This window comes from Pseudonaja textilis, chromosome 7 (assembly GCF_049901715.1).
Source record: "Pseudonaja textilis isolate UNSWEBS1 chromosome 7, rPseTex1.2, whole genome shotgun sequence".
Classification (NCBI taxonomy): Eukaryota; Metazoa; Chordata; class Lepidosauria; order Squamata; family Elapidae; genus Pseudonaja; species Pseudonaja textilis.
This window is the reverse complement of record NC_141996.1, coordinates 29,357,324-29,376,188: the sequence shown is the minus strand read 5'-3', so window position 1 is coordinate 29,376,188 and position 18,865 is coordinate 29,357,324. Positions and strand designations below refer to the sequence as shown.

Sequence of the window (18,865 nt, the reverse complement as noted above, 5' to 3'; positions counted from 1 at the left end):
TTGGTATAATCCAAATACTTTTCACAGCTTCCTACTTTTAGTGAAGCTAGATAATAGAAAAAGGTTCTAGTCAATGTACTAAAACGCACAGAAGTTGGTACGCTCACTTCAGGATCATACAGGACAATAATTAAGCCATTATTCAAATCCCTGATAGTTATTACAAAATCAAGATTGCTGTTCTAGTCTTGTGTAGTAAAACAGCTGTGAAACTATGCACGGAATTATAATGCTTATCACTCTAATTCTGGTTGTTTGAAAGTTTGTAACTGGTGATAATTTGGAAATTTTGCAAGTAGTAATGTGGCAGATGTGAAAGGAGACAAGGAGACTAGGTTTCAATGACAAAAAGATGGAATAATAATAACAGCAATTCTGACATTGTGTCAATTTTTCTTTTGACTTAAATCAACAGATCTGATAAGATTAATCTGAGAAGATTGAAGTATTGATTTTTTAAATTGATATATTTTAATAGATACTATTTTGTGGCATTTTAAACATGAATGAATTTATTATCACATAAAATTTTAAGGATTTTATTAAATCCTCCACAACAGAATAGTGGCATGAAGTACCCAGAAAAAATGTAAATTGATTTTAAAAAGGTTTGAGTGAATGTGAAATACTACATTTGGTGTTATTTAATCTCCCAGTCACTGAATAATGAATATATGATTAACAGCCGAAGCTGAAATCAGAACTTTTCATCTTATTAGCTTCCAATAATATTACCTTCCATCACAATCTAGTGCTGGTTAGACCTCAACATTCCTTATATTTCAGCATTCAGCATTAACTGCAAAACTATTTAATTTATGGAAACTTGCTTTTGACTTAATTTTTATTTTCTTGTAGTTTAATTGCCAAAAATCGAGTGAAGATCTGTGTGCCACATGATGCTGCATGGGTGAAAAAAGTCATCAGAAACTTGGACAAAAGAAAGCAGAAAACAAGTGACTTAATAAACATACATAGATCTAATAACGTGACCAACAGAACAACTATATAATGTCTGCAAATTACTTACAGGAAATAAATGTTCAAAATCATTAAAATTTCACTCGAATAAATTCACTGCTATACCTAGAGTTCATTGATTTTTGACCTTTTGGTGCTGGCCTTGGACTTAATTACTTTAGACTTGTGTGGTTTATATTTATTATGTAAACCAAATCAATCACTATTTTCAGAACTTTTCCTAGATTGGATTCTTAATAGGATTTTGGTTCTTCCAGCAGATTCATTTAGCTGAAGCATTATTCTGTGTAGCTTTCATATTTTGCTGCTAGATAATCTGAGAGCTTCCCACAATTAGAAAGCAATGGTATTGATGGAATACTTGTTTTTGGCAGAATGGGAAGAAATAACAAGAATATCACACTTAGAGAATGAAGTGAGTCTTTCTTAATGAATGTGTCTATTGCCAAACTTCTTTCCGAGATAATACCTACACCATATCACCATGTTAAATAGTCTATCAGTAAATCACTGCTTTTTTCGTAGCATTCCAATTATCAGAATAATTTTGGTATTATCAAGGTTACAGATAGAAAAATGACTCAGGCATTGGCTGTTGTTCAAATGCTAAATGGAAGAAAGCAGTATCAACAAAAGGTTTAAAAATAAGTATATATACAGATATGTGCATTCCTTTTGCTAGGAATATTTCATAAATGGATAATACTACATAAATCTATATTTTGTTTTAACCATGCTTGGTTGAATAATCCATCTTACAATAAGCTGGATTCAAACAAATTACCTTGTCTATCATAATGTATAATTCTGTCATTGCCTGTGACTGTCATTCTTTTCTGATGTATTTTTTAGTCCCTCAATGTTTAATGTTAACTTACTTATCAGTTGGCACTTAAACTAGGATTGTTATTCCTTTGTATATTATATCAACGATTTAATATTTCATGTTAACTTAGTTATCCATAGTCCAATTTACTATTAAAATAAATATTACAGAATTGAATAGATACAATGTATTGAGAATATTTAAAGATATTTAAATCTTGGTTCATTGAAGAACTATGTATATTGTACACCAATACAAAATATTCACATGAATATGTTTTCATTTAATTCTTAATTTTAGAACATCTAAGGTTAATGTACTTTTATCATGCCTTTAAATCAAGCTATTATTTTATAGGCATTTTTATAATATAAAATGTTACATTGCTAACAGTGAGCAGAATTTATAGGAAGATCTGTAGTAAAAATTATTTAGATTCAAATAGATTATTCCTACCCCCAACTATGGCTTTATTTTTCTTAAACTCAATTTTCAATTACTTAAAGCCTATTATTAGGAGAGCAAAAGATGGTATGAAAAGCAGTTTTGATTATTTCCAAGACTACACTTCTCATCACCACTCTACCTCATATAAACCACTCTTTCAATAAGCAAAGAAGTAATATTATTCCATATAATTCAGTCAGTCTACCAAAGATTCTTTCCCACAAGTGCTTCACATTGGATTGAGCCTGTTCTCTGCAAGTTAATAATTTTACACACTCTGTCCCATTAAGAGTTATAATTTGAGAACAATCGTCAGATGGCCTAGGAAAATAAGGCTACTAGGGCCTGAATTTATTTCAGGAGAGCATCTCTACTTAAAAAGTAGCATCCATTAACTTTGCCAAGAGTAGAGAGACTAATTCTCTCAACAAACATTTCCAGGTAGCTAAATATTCATCAGTTGGTATGCAGAGACTCTGACTTGATACTCATCTGTGTTTAATGCTGCTCTAAAATCTGAGTTCTTTGGAAAAGTACATGCCTTGTTAACTATGCAATGCAAGCCAGTTTGAGCCAACATGGAACCAGTTTAGTTGACCTTTGTCAACTTCTTCCTTCTGAGGAAGGAGATTTGAGTTCAGGCAAGTAGAACTGTAGACTTTTGTCTCCTAGAAAGGACTTTTTTTTTTGTTAAATGAATGCCATAGAGGCATTGCACACTCCGTCATTTGTATGAAGTGAGTTTGGGAATTAGTGAAACAGAAAAGAAGCAATTATATCTCATCAATATGGGATGAGATAGTGTATCTTGATACCATTTTCAGACACTGGGGAAAGAACCTTGATAGTAACAGTTGCTTGGTATAGGTAGAGATATCTCTCTCTGTGGATATCATCAAGGTATTGTTTGTATCTGACCCTGTGTGAAGAATGACCTTCTAATGTAAGTGGCTTCATGTAGATGCTGAAGTAAAAATATAGTAATTTACCCCTATCAACTCCAAGTGCAATTAGCTCTAAAGGAAGGAGCAGAACCGTTGTAAATTTGCGCTCCCCACAGTGACTTGAAGCTGTTCCAAAAGCACAACATGATTGATCATATTGAAAGCCATTGAGAGATCAAGGAAGGCTAGGATGGATATAATACTCCCATCTTAGTCCTGCCAACACTCACTTACCTCTATGATCAATGCCATCTTAGCACTATGTCCTAATCTGAAATCTAATGGAAAAGGATGCAAATAATCCTTTTTTCAGAGTCCTCTGAAGCTGTAATCCAATCACATCATCAACAACCTTTTCTTTAAAAAAAAGCCCAGTACAATTAGATTCAGAGATGACTTTGAGGGATATGGAAACCACTGCTTTTTAAAGAGCTATAAGGACCACTCTATTTTTCAAACATGCATATAGCCCTACCTGGATCCAACTACTTGCCATATCCTGGGAGTCCTTAACTTAAAAGGAGAGACATGGATCTAAACACAGGAAATAATCACATGACTGAGGGCCCTGTCCAAAGGATCCTTGGGAAAGCAGATTTAAATTCTCCCCAATTAGCAATACTAGACTGCTTTCTCATCTCTTCCAATAGACATGTGCTTAAGGGAACAACTTTAATTGACAGATGCCTAGAGTAGTTTTCTGAATGAACTTGTCTTCTTTCTTCTTGTTTGGATAAACAAGGTCACTGGATGGCTTTCTGTGAAGACAGAGTACAGAAGTAGCTACATCTTACCTTTTTTATTACCTTTTATACTTTATTTTATTATTGATGTTCTGGGTGTTTTTTCTGTCATTTCATCTCTCAGAGTTCCTCAGAAAACCAGGCACCTGCCTGGTATCTATGGACAGAGCTAGTCAGCATAGGCACAATTCAATCCAAAGTGATGGCTGCCCCCTCATTCTAAGTGGTGCCCAGGACCAAGTATCAAAGCCTCAGGAAAAATCCCAAGTTCCATATGAAACCCAACCGAATCAGGAACTAGAACAATCAAACATCCCTTTCTCCTCTATAGCAAGGAATAGCTGCAGAGAACTTTAGGGCTAAAAGAGAGTGCTTTGATTGCCCATGATCCTAAAATAAAAATCAGTGTAACTACAGTTGTGAGTCAAGACCATAATATATTGGGTCAGATTCATGGTGGTCTGAACTACTGAACTGCTTCAACAGCAACATTCAGTGGAAATTGATTCAAGTTCTCCACTATTAGTGTGACAGACTCCACTGACAACACAGTTATGGCTTCCATCAAGTAAGAAGGCTGTGCTACAGCAGATAAATTGATATAGTAGCAGCCATCCCATCTGACTCCTAGAGGCCGATTTCATATAAAGAATATATTCACATGAATATGTTGGTTCTTTTTAACCCAGAAAGAATGTATCTTAAGTCTAATTTGTGAATCATAAAATATCAAATTAATCCAATTAAGGCAATTTTTTATAGATCACTATGAAATTTTATTTGGAATTTTTGTCAATTGTATATATGTTTTTTATACTTTTAGGTTATACCTATGATTGTCACCATATGTGAAAGGATTAACACTGTATGTTAATCTTTACCTTTCTGAGTAAAATACTATGGTTAGCAGGCTCAGTGTGCTGAATCAAGTATTTTACAAGAACATATTCTTAAGTAAAGCTTTAGTGGATCATACCAATATCTTGTATTATGACAAACTAATTGTTGGCCAGTCTACAGGCAAGATATAATCCTCTTCCTTTTGCCATTATGCTCCAGTAACTTGTACTGAAACCTAACCCTTGATAATAGTGGTGTTTTCTCACACATTCAGATTAAAAGCCAATTAAAAATAACACAAGTAAAGAAATCCGATTGGTTATTTAACATTGTGGTATCATTGGACTTATTATATGTTCCTTAATAATGGACTAAGATGAAGCAGTGAAAGAAATAGGAGGGGAAAAACACTAACAAGGGGACAACAGAAAGATAACCATGGTGCCTACATGTCCAATTGTGAAAAAAGTATGTTGGATTTTCGCCCATTCTAAACATGCTATTTTGACCCAAATATTTCTGAAACAAAGGGCAGGGATTCTAGGACAAATGTCACATTTCAGGAATGCTTGAACCTCAGAATCTCTTCTTTTAAAAATTAAAGATTAACCTTTGCCACTAAAGAACTTGATATTCCCTTACCACAAGAGTGCAAGAAATTTCTTATATAAAACTATTATACAAGAAGCTGAACATTGATGATTCAGAGCTGGTTTTCTTACTGATACTCATAACTAGCACATGTACTTTGCTTGATCTTTTTTGTGTGTGTACACGTATATGTGTAATTAATACATAAGCTCTTGAGCACATTAGTGATGCTTCACTGCAGTAACTGAACTTTGCATTTTTCTGAGTCCTTTAACAAAAGACTGAAAATGTCCTTGGTATAAACTCACAATTCTTTTGCCAATTAATGTTTCTAGTGACAGTTTGGTATCCTTTGTTTGATGATCCATTTAAAGGTAATCGGATACACTGCCGCTAATTTTACCCTGAAATATATTTACCATGTTGCTGGGATTTCACTGATAAAATTGATAAAGCTAAGCAGCTGACCTAGCTGAAAAGAAAGCACCCTAAGCATCTATCCATATCATGGGGAACACAAAGGGCTCCATAAAGCCAAAACTTTTCAGCACTGTGGAGCTAACACCCTTTTATTTTCTGTAGCTCAGAAGCACAGAGAACCATATTTGACAAACCCACAATATTTTTCCAAAGAAGATCAATTAAAATTTTGGAGCAAAGTAATTGCTATGACCACCAGAGGGCATATAGTCACTTCCTTAGCAAGGAGAAGAGGGATCTCTAGTGATCAGTACATATTAAAAGTATCACAGTGTAGTGCTATGTATACATTTCCTCAAATTCCCTCAAATAAAGCAGGTTTGTTTCATACACTAAAGTAAATAAAAACATACGTTCCTTGCTTCATTGTAAAAAATAAAGAGCATGATTATAAAAACTAGGCCTGCCTGAATCCACCTTGATTTGAAATTAATATCTGAGATTCAAAGAGGGCTGAAGAAGGAGGATGGTTAGTGCGTACTGCGCCATAGAAATAAGTGAGTCACAAAGAAAGACTGGCAGGGGAAAGTGAAGTTACCCTTGTTTTCAAAGAAGTAAAAGTTTGTGTAGATACTGTAGTTTAATATGTAATTATTAAGAGACATAAATTTGGATGTCTTTTTTGTTGGTTTTGTCCCAGGTTTCCAGCCTATCAAACTAATTTTGAATCTTAGACTTTTACTATATTAGATATCTTTTCAGCTCGGAACTTCACTGCAGTCATAAATAAAAAGATGGAACAGCCCATGGCTTTAAAAAGATTTGGGAGCTTTATCAACCTTGGTAACTTTAAGATATGTGGATTTCAACTCCCAGAATTCCCCAGTCAATATTCTGATTGTTGAAGTTTCCAAGATTGACAACCTCTGATCTCTTTCTTTTTCTTTCTTTCTTTCTTTCTTTCTTTCTTTCTTTCTTTCTTTCTTTCTTTCTTTCTTTCTTTCTTTCTTTCTTTCTTTCTTTCTTTCTTTCTTTTCTCTCTTTCTTTTGCCAAGCAATTATAAGATAACAGATATAAGTATAAACATAATTATGGATACATGAAATGGATACATATAAGAAAAAAAAAAAAGAAACAATAGGACAGGGATGGTAGGCACGTTGGTGCGCTATGCATGCCCCCTACAGACCTCTTAGGAAAGGGGTGAGGTCAATAGTAGACAGTCTAAGGTTAAAGTTTTTGGGGTTTGGGGAAGAAACCACAGAGTCAGGTAGAGTATTCCAGACATTTGCCATCTGTTACTGAAGTCGTATTTCCTGCTATCAAGTTTGATGCGGTTTACCTTGAGTTTGTATCTATTGTGTGCTGTTGTATTGTTATGGTTGAAGCTGAAGTATTCATTGACAGGTAGGACATTGCAATTATCAACATTTTATATACTATACTTAGATCGGACCGAAAGCGGCGTAGTTCTAGATTTTAACAAAAATCTAGGGTTTAGCAAAAGTAGTTGGATACTGTTGCTCAAGCATATGGGTACCAAAATAACATAATTGTCAAGCCATTCACTGACAATCTCTATCAGGCTAATGAACTGGAATCCTCCCAATTTGATGTCTGAATTATTGACATGACTAATATAATTTCCATGATTTCAGCAACTGAAAAGAACATAATTGTTCATTCATTGTTTCACACAGGTGGTTCTTCTCTATATGCATCGTGTGAACTAACTGACCTAATGACAGTGTGACATATTCCTGAGGCAATTGAGTAACATCTCCCAGCTAGTGTACATCAGTACAGAGATAATTGTCAGTTCATATGCAAAGAGTAAAATCTAATTAATGAAGGGGATCTGGCTGATTCTTGTTCCCTGTGTTCCTTTTTAAGCCTAGATATATGTATGTAGACAAGACATTTGTAAACATGCCTTTTACAAATCTTATAACACTTGTTTTCTATAAACCAACTAATTTTCAGTCAATATAATACACAGTTTAATTTCCACTGAATTGCTTTCTGAATCAATCTATTGAATAGATTTATACTACACGGTTGTTGTTACTCTAAATTTGGATCGGCAGCTCTAGGATATATATCTAGGACTATACTTTCAGGGATAATTTCTATATTATCTAACTAGAGAAATGCACTCGAAAGTGATTGGCTGAGGATGAGGTCCCTATTGTTAATTTGTTCCTATGGTCAACAACAGTACAATGCTGTTACCGCTGTATGGCACTTTACATTATCTCCCCTGATGATGTAGCAGAGCTAAATATAACATCTGCAGAAGAGTTCCTTTCTATATTTAGAACTCCAAAAGTCTACGTTCAGCACAAAACTCAGTTAAACTCTGCTTTGGGGGTCAGATCTCAAAGTACTATTAGAAAGATACCCTTATGCCAGAAATCAAGCATGTATGATAATGAGAGGTTGTGCTGGGCCTAAATTATATTGTTTTTCCACATGGGCTGGCAGAATTCAATCACAATTCTTCCTGAGATGGAGGAGATTCCCAGCTTCCCAGGGTATGTGGTAGGTGTTAGGGTGCCAGAGGTTCAGCATGTCATTCCCTGAACACAGTGAAGTATGCCTGGGGAGATTGGCTCCATGTCTCTTGTACACCATGCTGTTCTGCTTATTGCATGAACAACTTCATCCTCTTTTCTCTACTTCTGGCCTCTATTTTATCATTACCTATTATTATGCAAAAGTCAAGTTGCTCATTACTAGTGCGGCATGGGCCAACTTCCCTCTAATGTTTAACAAAGAATCACACTCTCACATCACAGTTTCTGCTGTTGATATTCTTACATGTAATTATTTGAATAACTGAAATTTATATATAGTTTTTAAAAGCAGTTATTTCAGATATTTGAACAAGCAGCCTCAAGATAGAATTGTAGAGGTGGAAGGGATCTTGGAGGTCTTCTATTTCAATGCCCTGCCCAATACAGGAATTCTTCAGCCATTCTGGACAAATGGCTGCCAAATGATATCTTTTCCCAAAAATCTCCAGTGATGGAGCACCCACAACTTCAGGGGGCAAGCTGTTCACTACTTAATAGTCTCATAGTCACAGAATTCCTCTTTAGTTCAAATATGAATCTCTTGCTGTAAATTATCTTACCCTGTAGGTAAAAATAATCTAGAGTGAATACATTTATTCCTTCTTTCCTGTGACATCCCTTCACGTATTGGAAGATTGCTATGGTGTCCTTTCTTTAAGTTAAACTTACCAGGTTCCTTAAAATGCCCTTCATAGGATTCAGCCTCCGAGCTCCTTATTATTCCCTTCCCCCTCTTTCTGCATCTAGTTCCTCAGCATCTTTTTTATACTGTGGCAACTAGAACTGGAAACTGTATTCCAGACGTGGTCTGTCCAGAGCAGCACAGACCAGTACTAGCAATACTGGCATTTTCATCAATCATTCTTGGAGCAATAATTCTTGCTATTTTTCCCTTTTAGATAATTTCAAAGGCTCTTTGAACAATAATTACAAAATTGCAATTTTTTCTCCTTTCCTCTCCCCTCCTCTCCCTTCCTCTTTCCTCTCCCTTCTTCTTCCCCCAAAAGGCACAACTAGAGAAGTAACAACTAGAGATAGATAAGATTAAAGCCAATAACAAAAATAAATAAAAATCCTGAAATTCTAACTTTATTAACTTAACTGAAGCAGATATCATGGTGATCATAATCTTAATAAAGATAGACAAAATATAGAAAAGCAAAGGAAAGCATAGGCTTTGAAAGCATATATTCACTCTTCAATCTAAGCTGCCAGGATTCATCTGCTTGCAACATTACATCAGCATTATCATATAAAGTATTTGCTGTGTTGAAACTGCAATGGTCACTAAACTGCACGCTAAGCTTTCAAACTTGGGTGGCATTATCAGTAATGTGGGAAGTATGTTCCACGTATGTATTTATTTTAACAGTGATGCTCTTGGAAAGTAAAAGGGACAACTGAAATAATCTGTTTCTGCAAAGTTTACATAATTGGGTGACACATTTTTATTGTAGTTCACATATGCATAGAAGAAGTATTATTCTTCCTTGGAAAATATAGATAAACAAGGAAGTAATAATCCAAAGAATGCTGGGAAAGAGCAGTCAAGAAAGAAAGAAGGGACAGAGCGATGGAGGGAAATAGAGAAGAAAATTATTGATAATCAGAAGTGTATTCATTCTGCCATGATTCTGCTGGGAATTCTAATCCAATCGTCACCTTTAAAATTACATTTTAAATCTGCAAGGAAATGGGCTTTCTTTGTTTTTCCCCTACCCTTTGAGAAATCCATATGGTGCTTCTGATGCTTACCTCCAAGGGTCTAAAAACTTCAGTTTCCTCCTAGAACTTGGACTGGGATGTTTTAGTCTCCTTCACCCTTTTAGGTGGAATACATGATATGTTCATATATCTGTTGCGTTTTACAGTATGTAACGTTGTATACTCCTTTTTACTATAGCATCATTATCTTTTAAAAGCTGCCCATTTTAGAGGTGGCTGGTCTAGAACTGAACAAATAAATTAATTAAACATGAAGCCAACCTAAAAATCTTGTTTTGGATAAACAGAACAAAGGGTTTTTCAATTCTTCCTGTCACTTAGATAAAAAGGGAAACCTTTTACCCAATTAAAAAGAAAGGAAATGAAACAAAGAATTTTTACAATTCTATTATTGAAACCACTTCCCTTTCCACTAAAAAATGTCTAGCCACTCATGATACACAACTCAGTGCCATGTGGTTGTCAGAGGCAGAAAGCATGCACCAGACACTGGTGTGTGTATGTGTGTGTGTACCTGCCAGAACTAAGAAAAACCATTCCATTTTTACAAATGAATTACTCTCTTCAGCCAGTGAATAAAACAGGAATAAAAAGAGAAAAAAAAGAGAGAATCAGAATAAAAATAAATATGCATATGTACATATCCATAATATCCATAATCCATACATATTGTGGATTGTGCGTGAAAGAATACAGCCCAGAAAATTGGACCATAGACATTTGGGTAAGATGGAACAAAATGCAACAGACAGACTGGATTGCCTAGTTGCACCCAATGAAAAGCCCTAACTTGGATGAGGAACAAGAATACTCAGTTGGAGGTTGCCTACATCGGACCAAGTTGAGGAAGACATTATCCCTATCCTTTCTTACTGTTTGGCAAGCAGGAAGTAAGAGTCAACCCTGAGGAAGGACCCCCAAAGGTGACTGATGTGTCTGGGTAGCAAGTGTGCTCAAATAATGTTATAACTTTCCACCCACCATAGACTAAAACATTTCCCTTCCAAATACAAAAGAAGTAGCAGGTTAGTCACTCTGTAACACATCTATGGGAAAAGATATTGCTTGACAATTCTCGGTTGTAATATGTTATTATTATATCTTAGTAAACTCAATGAGATAAGAGGTTACATTTATAAGGGACCCAACTAGTCCCTGACATTTCTACACATTTGACAGCTTTTAAAGCTTTTCCTTGTCGTATTCTTTTTGAGCAGGAAATATATCCACTAGCATAAACTAAAATATTTGGATGGTTGTTCAGATATGCAACAACAAACAAACTCTGGACAAAACCAAGTGTTTGCTATTGTGACTCAACTCATTAATTTTTTAAAAGAATTTTCTGTTAAGAATTCTGAAGTATAATCTGTTACGGCAAACAGTTGCTCAAGTGTCTGTGTGTAGGGTAATGAATTTCCTTATCTTAGTTCAGCCAAGGCATTTCTACTTTAGAATGATCAGAAAGCAAGTAAGAAAAAATATTTGTAATTGTACTATTATTACTACTACTGTTTATTATTATTATTATTATTATTATTATTATTACTACTACTACTACTACTACTACTACTACTACTACTACTATGGGCTGACTTTTTATATATGCATGGAAAAATCCTAAAACCAGCATTCATATGTACCTTATTATGGTTGCAAGCTTGTATACTCTTACAAGACTTGTCTCCGCTGAATATTATAATTTCCATGCAATGATACATTATCATTGGGCAAATGGTCTTTAAAATGAGAGGCAGATACTGAGGAAACTATTGCAGATATGAGTCTTGTACTCCTACTCTCTCTCCTAACCACTTGAGTGGACTTCCTATTGCAGAACTTCCAGTCCTTGCCTCAGATTTTCCACTCATTCATCTGTCTTCTGGCAGAGTTTTTGGTCTTTCTGAAGTGGGTTATAAATTTAACTCCCGATCAGAAACATTTCACTGGCACTATGGGCACCCGTTTTAGTCAGCCACTTTGCATAAGTAGGTGACTGCATTGTATACAAGGCACCACAAAGACTCTAAATAAACACTGCAAAATATTTTGCTTGCGGCCTCTCGCTTTCTTCTGAGAGAGACAAGCTGCTATATTGGGAGTGAAACAACTAAAAAGAAAAGGGTATCATGCACTTTCCATGGAAGTTACATCAAAATAATAAGAAAGGATAATAGTTATGAAACTAACCACTTTGACCATAGTATACTCAAACATTTATACTTCATTCTTTGGTTAAAAAGTGATCACTGAAATATTGCACAAAGCTGCAAGGCAATGGGGGAAAAGATCAAATATTTATTTAAAAAAGCAAGAAGACAAAAAGTGAATATAATTGAACAGGAAAAAAATGTAGGATTTAGATAGAGAGTCATTTCGGAGGAAATCAAATGATTTGTCAATCCACAAAATGAATGCGTGAATGATTTTCAAATCAATAAATCATAGCAAAAATCTAAACTGGATTTTAAGGGGGAGGTAAGATATGGGTATTTGGCAGGGATGCAACATTTTGTCCACATCATGGTATATGTTCTAGGCCCTCCACCTATTAATTGCCCTGATTGGATAGGTCTCATTTAATGAGAAGTCCCTGAAAGGCAAAGCTCTCATTCCTAAGGCCCACAGCTAACCACAAATCTTCCAATGTGCTCTGTTCTCTCCATATCTCCTCTGGCTAATCACATTTACAGGCCATTTGGAGCTCTTCCTGTGTGATAAGGTTAAGGTTTTCAAGTTGCTGCACACACAGCTTTCTTTTTAAGGCAGGGATCCAGAGATCAAGAAATGACAAAGTGCCCTGGGCAAAAATATCACCCAATTTGTGATGAAACCAGCTATTCTTGTCCCAGCAGATTTTCTACCCTGGGCCACTAACAGCATACCATCTGACGTATATTACATTTCTTTATTTGCACAGAACAGTTTGACTGCAACAACTATTAGTAGCTACTGTGGCAGGAAGAAGTGGGCGGAGGGAAAGAAGTCTCAGTTACCTCCCTCCTGCGGTTATTACACAAACTGCTTTCATCTGAATAGTTCACATCTGAGTGTTGACACAGAGAGAAGCTGAGAAGCAGAGAAATTGCTCCTGACAGCACTGAGCAGCTTGCCTTTCAATACTGGTCCTCAGACTGATCTTCCTCTACACCCAATTTTTACCAGAAAGAGGAAAGAACAAGCCATGAGTCATCACCAGGGAACTGATGCTGACTTATATTTTCACTTAAGTAAAAGACTGCAGAGGTGAAAGTGCTTTCTTTTTCTACTTTTCCTCCTGGTATCAACACAAATTATTTTTTCTCGTAGTATTTTGCTCTTTCTCTGTCCTTTCACACCCTTTGAAGCAGTCTTTTATTGATACTGTTCATTATACCAGCAGTTATCCAGTCCCTTTTCTTTAAGACACCATAATCCCAGCACAGTAATATGATGTATAGATTTTGCAAAGGTTTATTTTCCCCTTTAGGGAGTATGGTAACGTGACCTTCACAGCCTTGTTTGCTTGTTGGTAAATATTTTCAACACAGACACAAAAGCAGTACCTGTAGTTTAGGAAGAAGGACAAAATAGGCATGCTAGCAGCTTTTTATCTACCAAACCATGCTCTCAAAGTAGTCATTGGAGCACCAGGAAGGCAAGACCATTTATTAGTCATAAAACTTCTTGCATAGAGTTATGCCATCAGGACATTATATCACCCTAGCAAGGACTGGGTTCTGCTAATATTTGCCACTGCAGACAGAAACAGCTGCTATTCAAGATAAAAGCAAAGGGGTTTTCTGTTTCAGTTCTTGGTTGTCTTCTGGTCTTTTAGTCCAAGCCATGTGTCTTGCTGCTCCGGCGAAAGTAATGTTTCAAACAAGGCCATGAATGGGTTTTCAGGACTAGTTTGAGACAATTGCCTTCCAGATAATTAAGGAAAAAAAAAATCTCCAGTTCTGTTCTACATATAGAAGATAACCTGCTTGGCTGCTAATTTAAATGGAGTATGTAACTAGGACTGAACCTCAAGCTACAATCAGATAGAGTACTACCTGGTTAAGGGTGCAAAGGCAAATGATCAGGAAATAGTAAATATTCAGCAGATTAGAAATGTGCTGTATGTTCAACCAACACCAGGAAAATAAAAACCGTGTCCACTTTCATGCTGGAAAGGCATGGACAAGCCAAGGCAATCCTGGTCAGAGCAGCATTCTTTCTTTGAATGTTTGAAAACATCTTATAGTCAGGAGTCGGCTTACTAGACTTCCCTGAAAAAAAACGTATTTCTGGGCCATAAACTTTTCCCTGAAAGAATAATGAAAAAAGAGAATAGTGGTAGCCGCATCTGGATCTACCTTCATACATATCCCAAAATATAGAGTAAAGCAAAATAAAACTGGGGAATCTTTTACCCTCATAGTCAAAGGTATAAGCAGAATTGTACCATCCCAAAATTAAAATCTCTTCAGTGAAAGGTGGTAGAAATGGAAGCTGTGAAGATTTTCCTAGCTTCAGGCCAAATAAAGTTCTTAAGAAAACCCAAGTGCAAAGGACTAGCTCCAAGCAAAACAAGGAGTGCAATTACTCTGAACTTAATCAACTAGAAGTGGAAAATTGTACAATGTAGGAATGATTCTATTATTTTTGTTTTTTTCTCAGGGCTCTTCCTTACAACGTGTTCTGTAGTTTCTTTAGATGGTAACAAAGCATTTGTGCCCAAATTAATGATTACTATCCTGCCAAAGGCACAATGCTGGCAAATGGTGGTGTTCTTTTATGGTGTACTAAGTTATGTTGAGACCTGAGAATGCTGGATTTCCCTAGAGGTTTGCTTCTCTTCTACTAAACAGGGTACTTTCAGCCAGTGGGAGCACATCTCCCAATCAGTCTTCATAAGATGTTATGGGGATTGAGAAATGCTCTGGTTTTGCACAGGTTGTGTTCAAAGAGTTTATCGGCTGGTAGTCTCTTTTGGGACAATAAACCTATTTTCAAAAGTAGCCCATATATCAAGCAATCAGTGCAAGGAGAATTGTGCTTGAAGCAAACAAAAGATAGATAACTCTTCTCTCCAGCCTTGGTATGCTGTTCCTACTACCACCACTGATGTTCAGCTGTGATTAGATTAGATTAATCTGGATTTTGGCTTGCAAACCTGGATACTAGTGAGGAAGAGCTCGGCTGGAACATATTTAGTTATCTCATTGGCCAAAGCAGGATGGCCTGGAGGATAGTGCCCAGAGGTCTTACCAGCCTAAAGTGTCCAATAAATACTCCCCCATTCTTAGAATAACCGAACTGCAACACCAGCAGAAATATAGAAATACTTAATTGATAGAGTTGACATTTGGACATGCTTGCACATGGAATCCTAAAACAAAAACCTTGGAAACAATTGTCTGATCTGTCTGTCTGTCTGTCTGTCTGTCTGTCTCTCTCTCTCTCTCTCTCTCTCTCTCTCTCTCTCTCTCTCTCTCTCTCTTTCTCTCTCTCATCTAATTATTTAATTTTTATGCCAGCCCATCTCTGCTATAAAATGATTCTGGGTCAAGATGATTCATGATATGTTACTTGGAAGTTGATAAGAAACTGATATTGGCAATGTACCTGATGCCCAAGAATTATAGAAAGGTTGGAACTTTTTCTTGCAGCCTGTCCCAAATCTATAAATAAATGTTAAGAACAGCAGGTTTGTTTTAGGTATTTATTCACAGTATTTTTAATTCTGTCCAATCTAGTGACTGAGCATAGAAATTCCTAACTTTACTTGTAAGTTGCTCTTGAATGCTGGATCTAAATATTTTACATTACATTACAGTATTTTACATTATTTCCTGTGAAGAAATTAAAAAAAATATGGGGAAGAAATAATAACAGTGAGGTTAAGCAAGTTTACATCCATATTATTTTACTCCTTCAGCTGTACATTTTAAACTTTTGTAATATGAGTGCCGCACATGGTGACTAGTTTGAGCAGCTGTCGTGCCAAGGAATAACTGTTCTCCAACAAGTATTTTTAAAGTTGAAGGATCAGAAAGAAGACCAGGTGGAAAAAGATCCAAACAAGCAATGTTGTAATATAAGGCCAGATTTACTATTTCAGGCAAGAAATAAATGTTTTGCTTCAGGGAGGACCAGATTCTCTCCTTTTGTAATGCAAAATGACAATAATATTGATGCAGCACTAGATAAAAAGCATCTCTCAAATTCTGCAGTAAGGAACTGGCAAAGGTGTACAACGGAAGCTAAAATGGCTAGGTAAGTGTGTAAAAGAAGGAGGTCTTAAGTTCAAATAGATTTGTGTTTCTCAACAACTTTAAGAGGCTGCCTTCTAGGAGCTGTAGTCTACACATCTTAAAGTTGTGAGCTTGAGAAATACCAGAGGGGATACTTCTGGGAAAAGCTATTCCTTAAGATAACTCAGAATTATTAAATATTATTTGCCATTACCGAGAATAATGCTAAGAACTATTATTTGCCTATAAACCAGCTTTATAAGGTGCAGAAATTAGGGATCAGTTAATAGCTTAGATTTTCCGTATAGATAAATATGTAGATATTCTATGGCAAGAGCAAGCAAGCAACTAGCCAAACAACAAACAAACAAGTCCCAACCACCTTTAATAACTCTATCTAGTAGCCAATCCAGATCAGGTTTTATTGTAGTATAATAGCTTTCACTGTTAGTATTCTTCCTACTATAGTATCTTCATCCTTTGATTTGTGATTTTCTCCTACTTAATAGCATGCTGCATAGATATAGGCTGGAATATTTCCATGTTGATGTAGTGTCTTAAGTTTGTTTACTAGATACTAATTCCTGGGGGACCATATAATCTATAAAAGGTAGTAGGAAGTTATTTCAGATATCTGCTAATTAATGAAGAAAAATAAACAGAAGTTTTTCTACACAAAATGGAAATATTGTGGGTGAGAAATCTACTAACTGGACAATAAGATTCATTTGATATTGGATGGAGGCTATATAGTTCCCAAAAGGTCAACTTTGTAATTTTAGAATACTTCTTCATTTGCAGGAGAAAGCAGTTGTCACTGACTGCTCCCTTTTAGAATTTAGATCATCAGATAATCAACTGAAACCGCTTTAGGAAAAACTAACCTAATATTTTGCAGACCCGTGTTCTGTTCTGTTAAGATTGAGAGTAATGGCTTTTCAATTATGGAAATTTTTTTGCTATTTTCTAGTGGGGTTTTTCATTTATTTGGAGGTGAGTCCTTTTCCATTTCAAATATTTAAATGTGTATTCTTGTTCTTCTAATTGATTGTTATTAAAATTATGATTGTGTGATTTTTCTATGTAGGCATAGAACTGTATTAAGGACACTTTGGAAAGACTGCATTCATAAAAGGTATTAAGAACCGTATCAAACAAATAAATACATTGCTGAGATGTCAAGGTGATTGTTCAGTGCCAGCATTATTAGCACTGAAGGCCCTCCAGAAGATGCTTGTTCCCAAATGCTTAAAAGGCTGCCAAAAGCCTTGCATTTCCTGGCATATCTGCAATAGATCAAAATAGCACAGGACCTTTCTGTAACCAAAAGCATACAAGACAAAGAAAGATTCTGTTTCTATATTTGGAATGAATTTTGTAAACAATAGGCGCAGTGTCTCCAAAATCGAAAGGAAAATACTATACTGTATGTGTCCCCTTTGATCCATATGGTGTAAGACAGGGGTATCAAACTCCCGGCCTGTGGGCAGGATGCATCATGTGCTGGCCACAGCCAGTTTAGTGAAAGTGAAAAAAGTCTCAATATGTCATGTGATGTTGCCGTGACAACATGAGTTTGACACCCCTGGTGTAAGAAATCAGTACTTCACACTTTTGAATTAGCCTAAGTGCCTCTGATTGGCAGTTTATATTGTGATTAATTGAAATCACTTCCAAGGAAAGTACTTGCCATGTTGTCTTTTATTTTAAAAAAATGAAATGAAATAATATAAATAGGGTAAGGTAATAATTGCATTACCTATTTTATTTTATTCTAGCCCATTTATAAATATGCTATTTAATTCTAATGATTACGTATCCCCCTTTTCCATTTCTGTGAATAAATGACATTCTTAAGTAAAAACAATTTTCTGCATACCAATGTAGCAGAAAATGTCTCTTCACTTCTTTTATGCCTCAGGGACAACTCTTACCCTGGATTTCTATATATTAAATTTTTGAGTACACTAGTGTCATCCTTCTCAGATATTCCAGATACGAAATGAATCAGATGAGTTCCTTCTACTTTATTGTAAAACTACCTTAACAGAATCTGGGAAGTCAGAAAGTACGAATCTCCTGCCATTTTGTTTACAGCCTGAGATGTATTCATAACTATGTATATACTTATACCTATTATCTTGTAAGTGATTGACAAATTAAAATAAATAAAAAAATAAAAAAATAAATGTTAGGGATGATCCTTTCTTGGCTTTTTTTTTCACTCATTATGTAACTGCAGGCTGTACCTCTCTTATCTGATTGTTCCCTAGGCTGCAGCTCTTCACACCTGTTGCTCAAGGACTTTCTCATTCACCCTTACAAACTAGTCAAGTAATTGCACAATATCCTTCAGCATTTTTCCTACCATCATGTAAAGTGAACTTTTTTTTCTATTTTTCTATTGTAAAAGATCTTTTAAAAAGAAATATTGATGAGATTTATTGATATTGATTGTTTAACTTTATACCACTGAATATATTCCTTACTTGATTATACAGACTGCCAAAGTATAGATAAATACTTTGGCAGTCTGACTGTAGCCAGTGA

The 18,865-nt window shown here is 35.6% G+C and overlaps 1 protein-coding gene and 1 long non-coding RNA gene across 2 annotated transcripts in view; both read left to right on the top strand.

The window, feature by feature from the left end:
• The window catches only part of LOC113451050 (cytokine SCM-1 beta-like), a 4,301-nt gene extending 3,228 nt beyond the window's left edge, over window positions 1-1,073 (top strand). The window contains exon 3 of the mRNA XM_026722418.2: window positions 859-1,073. Within this exon, the coding sequence (XP_026578203.1) occupies window positions 859-1,012 (154 nt within the window). The 3' untranslated portion in view covers window positions 1,013-1,073. The remainder of the gene's footprint in view (window positions 1-858) is intronic.
• Window positions 1,074-16,095: 15,022 nt separating this feature from the next.
• Window positions 16,096-18,495, top strand: LOC148125281 (uncharacterized). Its single transcript, XR_015744307.1, has 3 exons — window positions 16,096-16,337; window positions 17,286-17,308; window positions 17,403-18,495. It is a non-coding gene; the product is annotated as an uncharacterized LOC148125281 (long non-coding RNA).
• The last annotated feature ends 370 nt before the right edge of the window (window positions 18,496-18,865 follow it).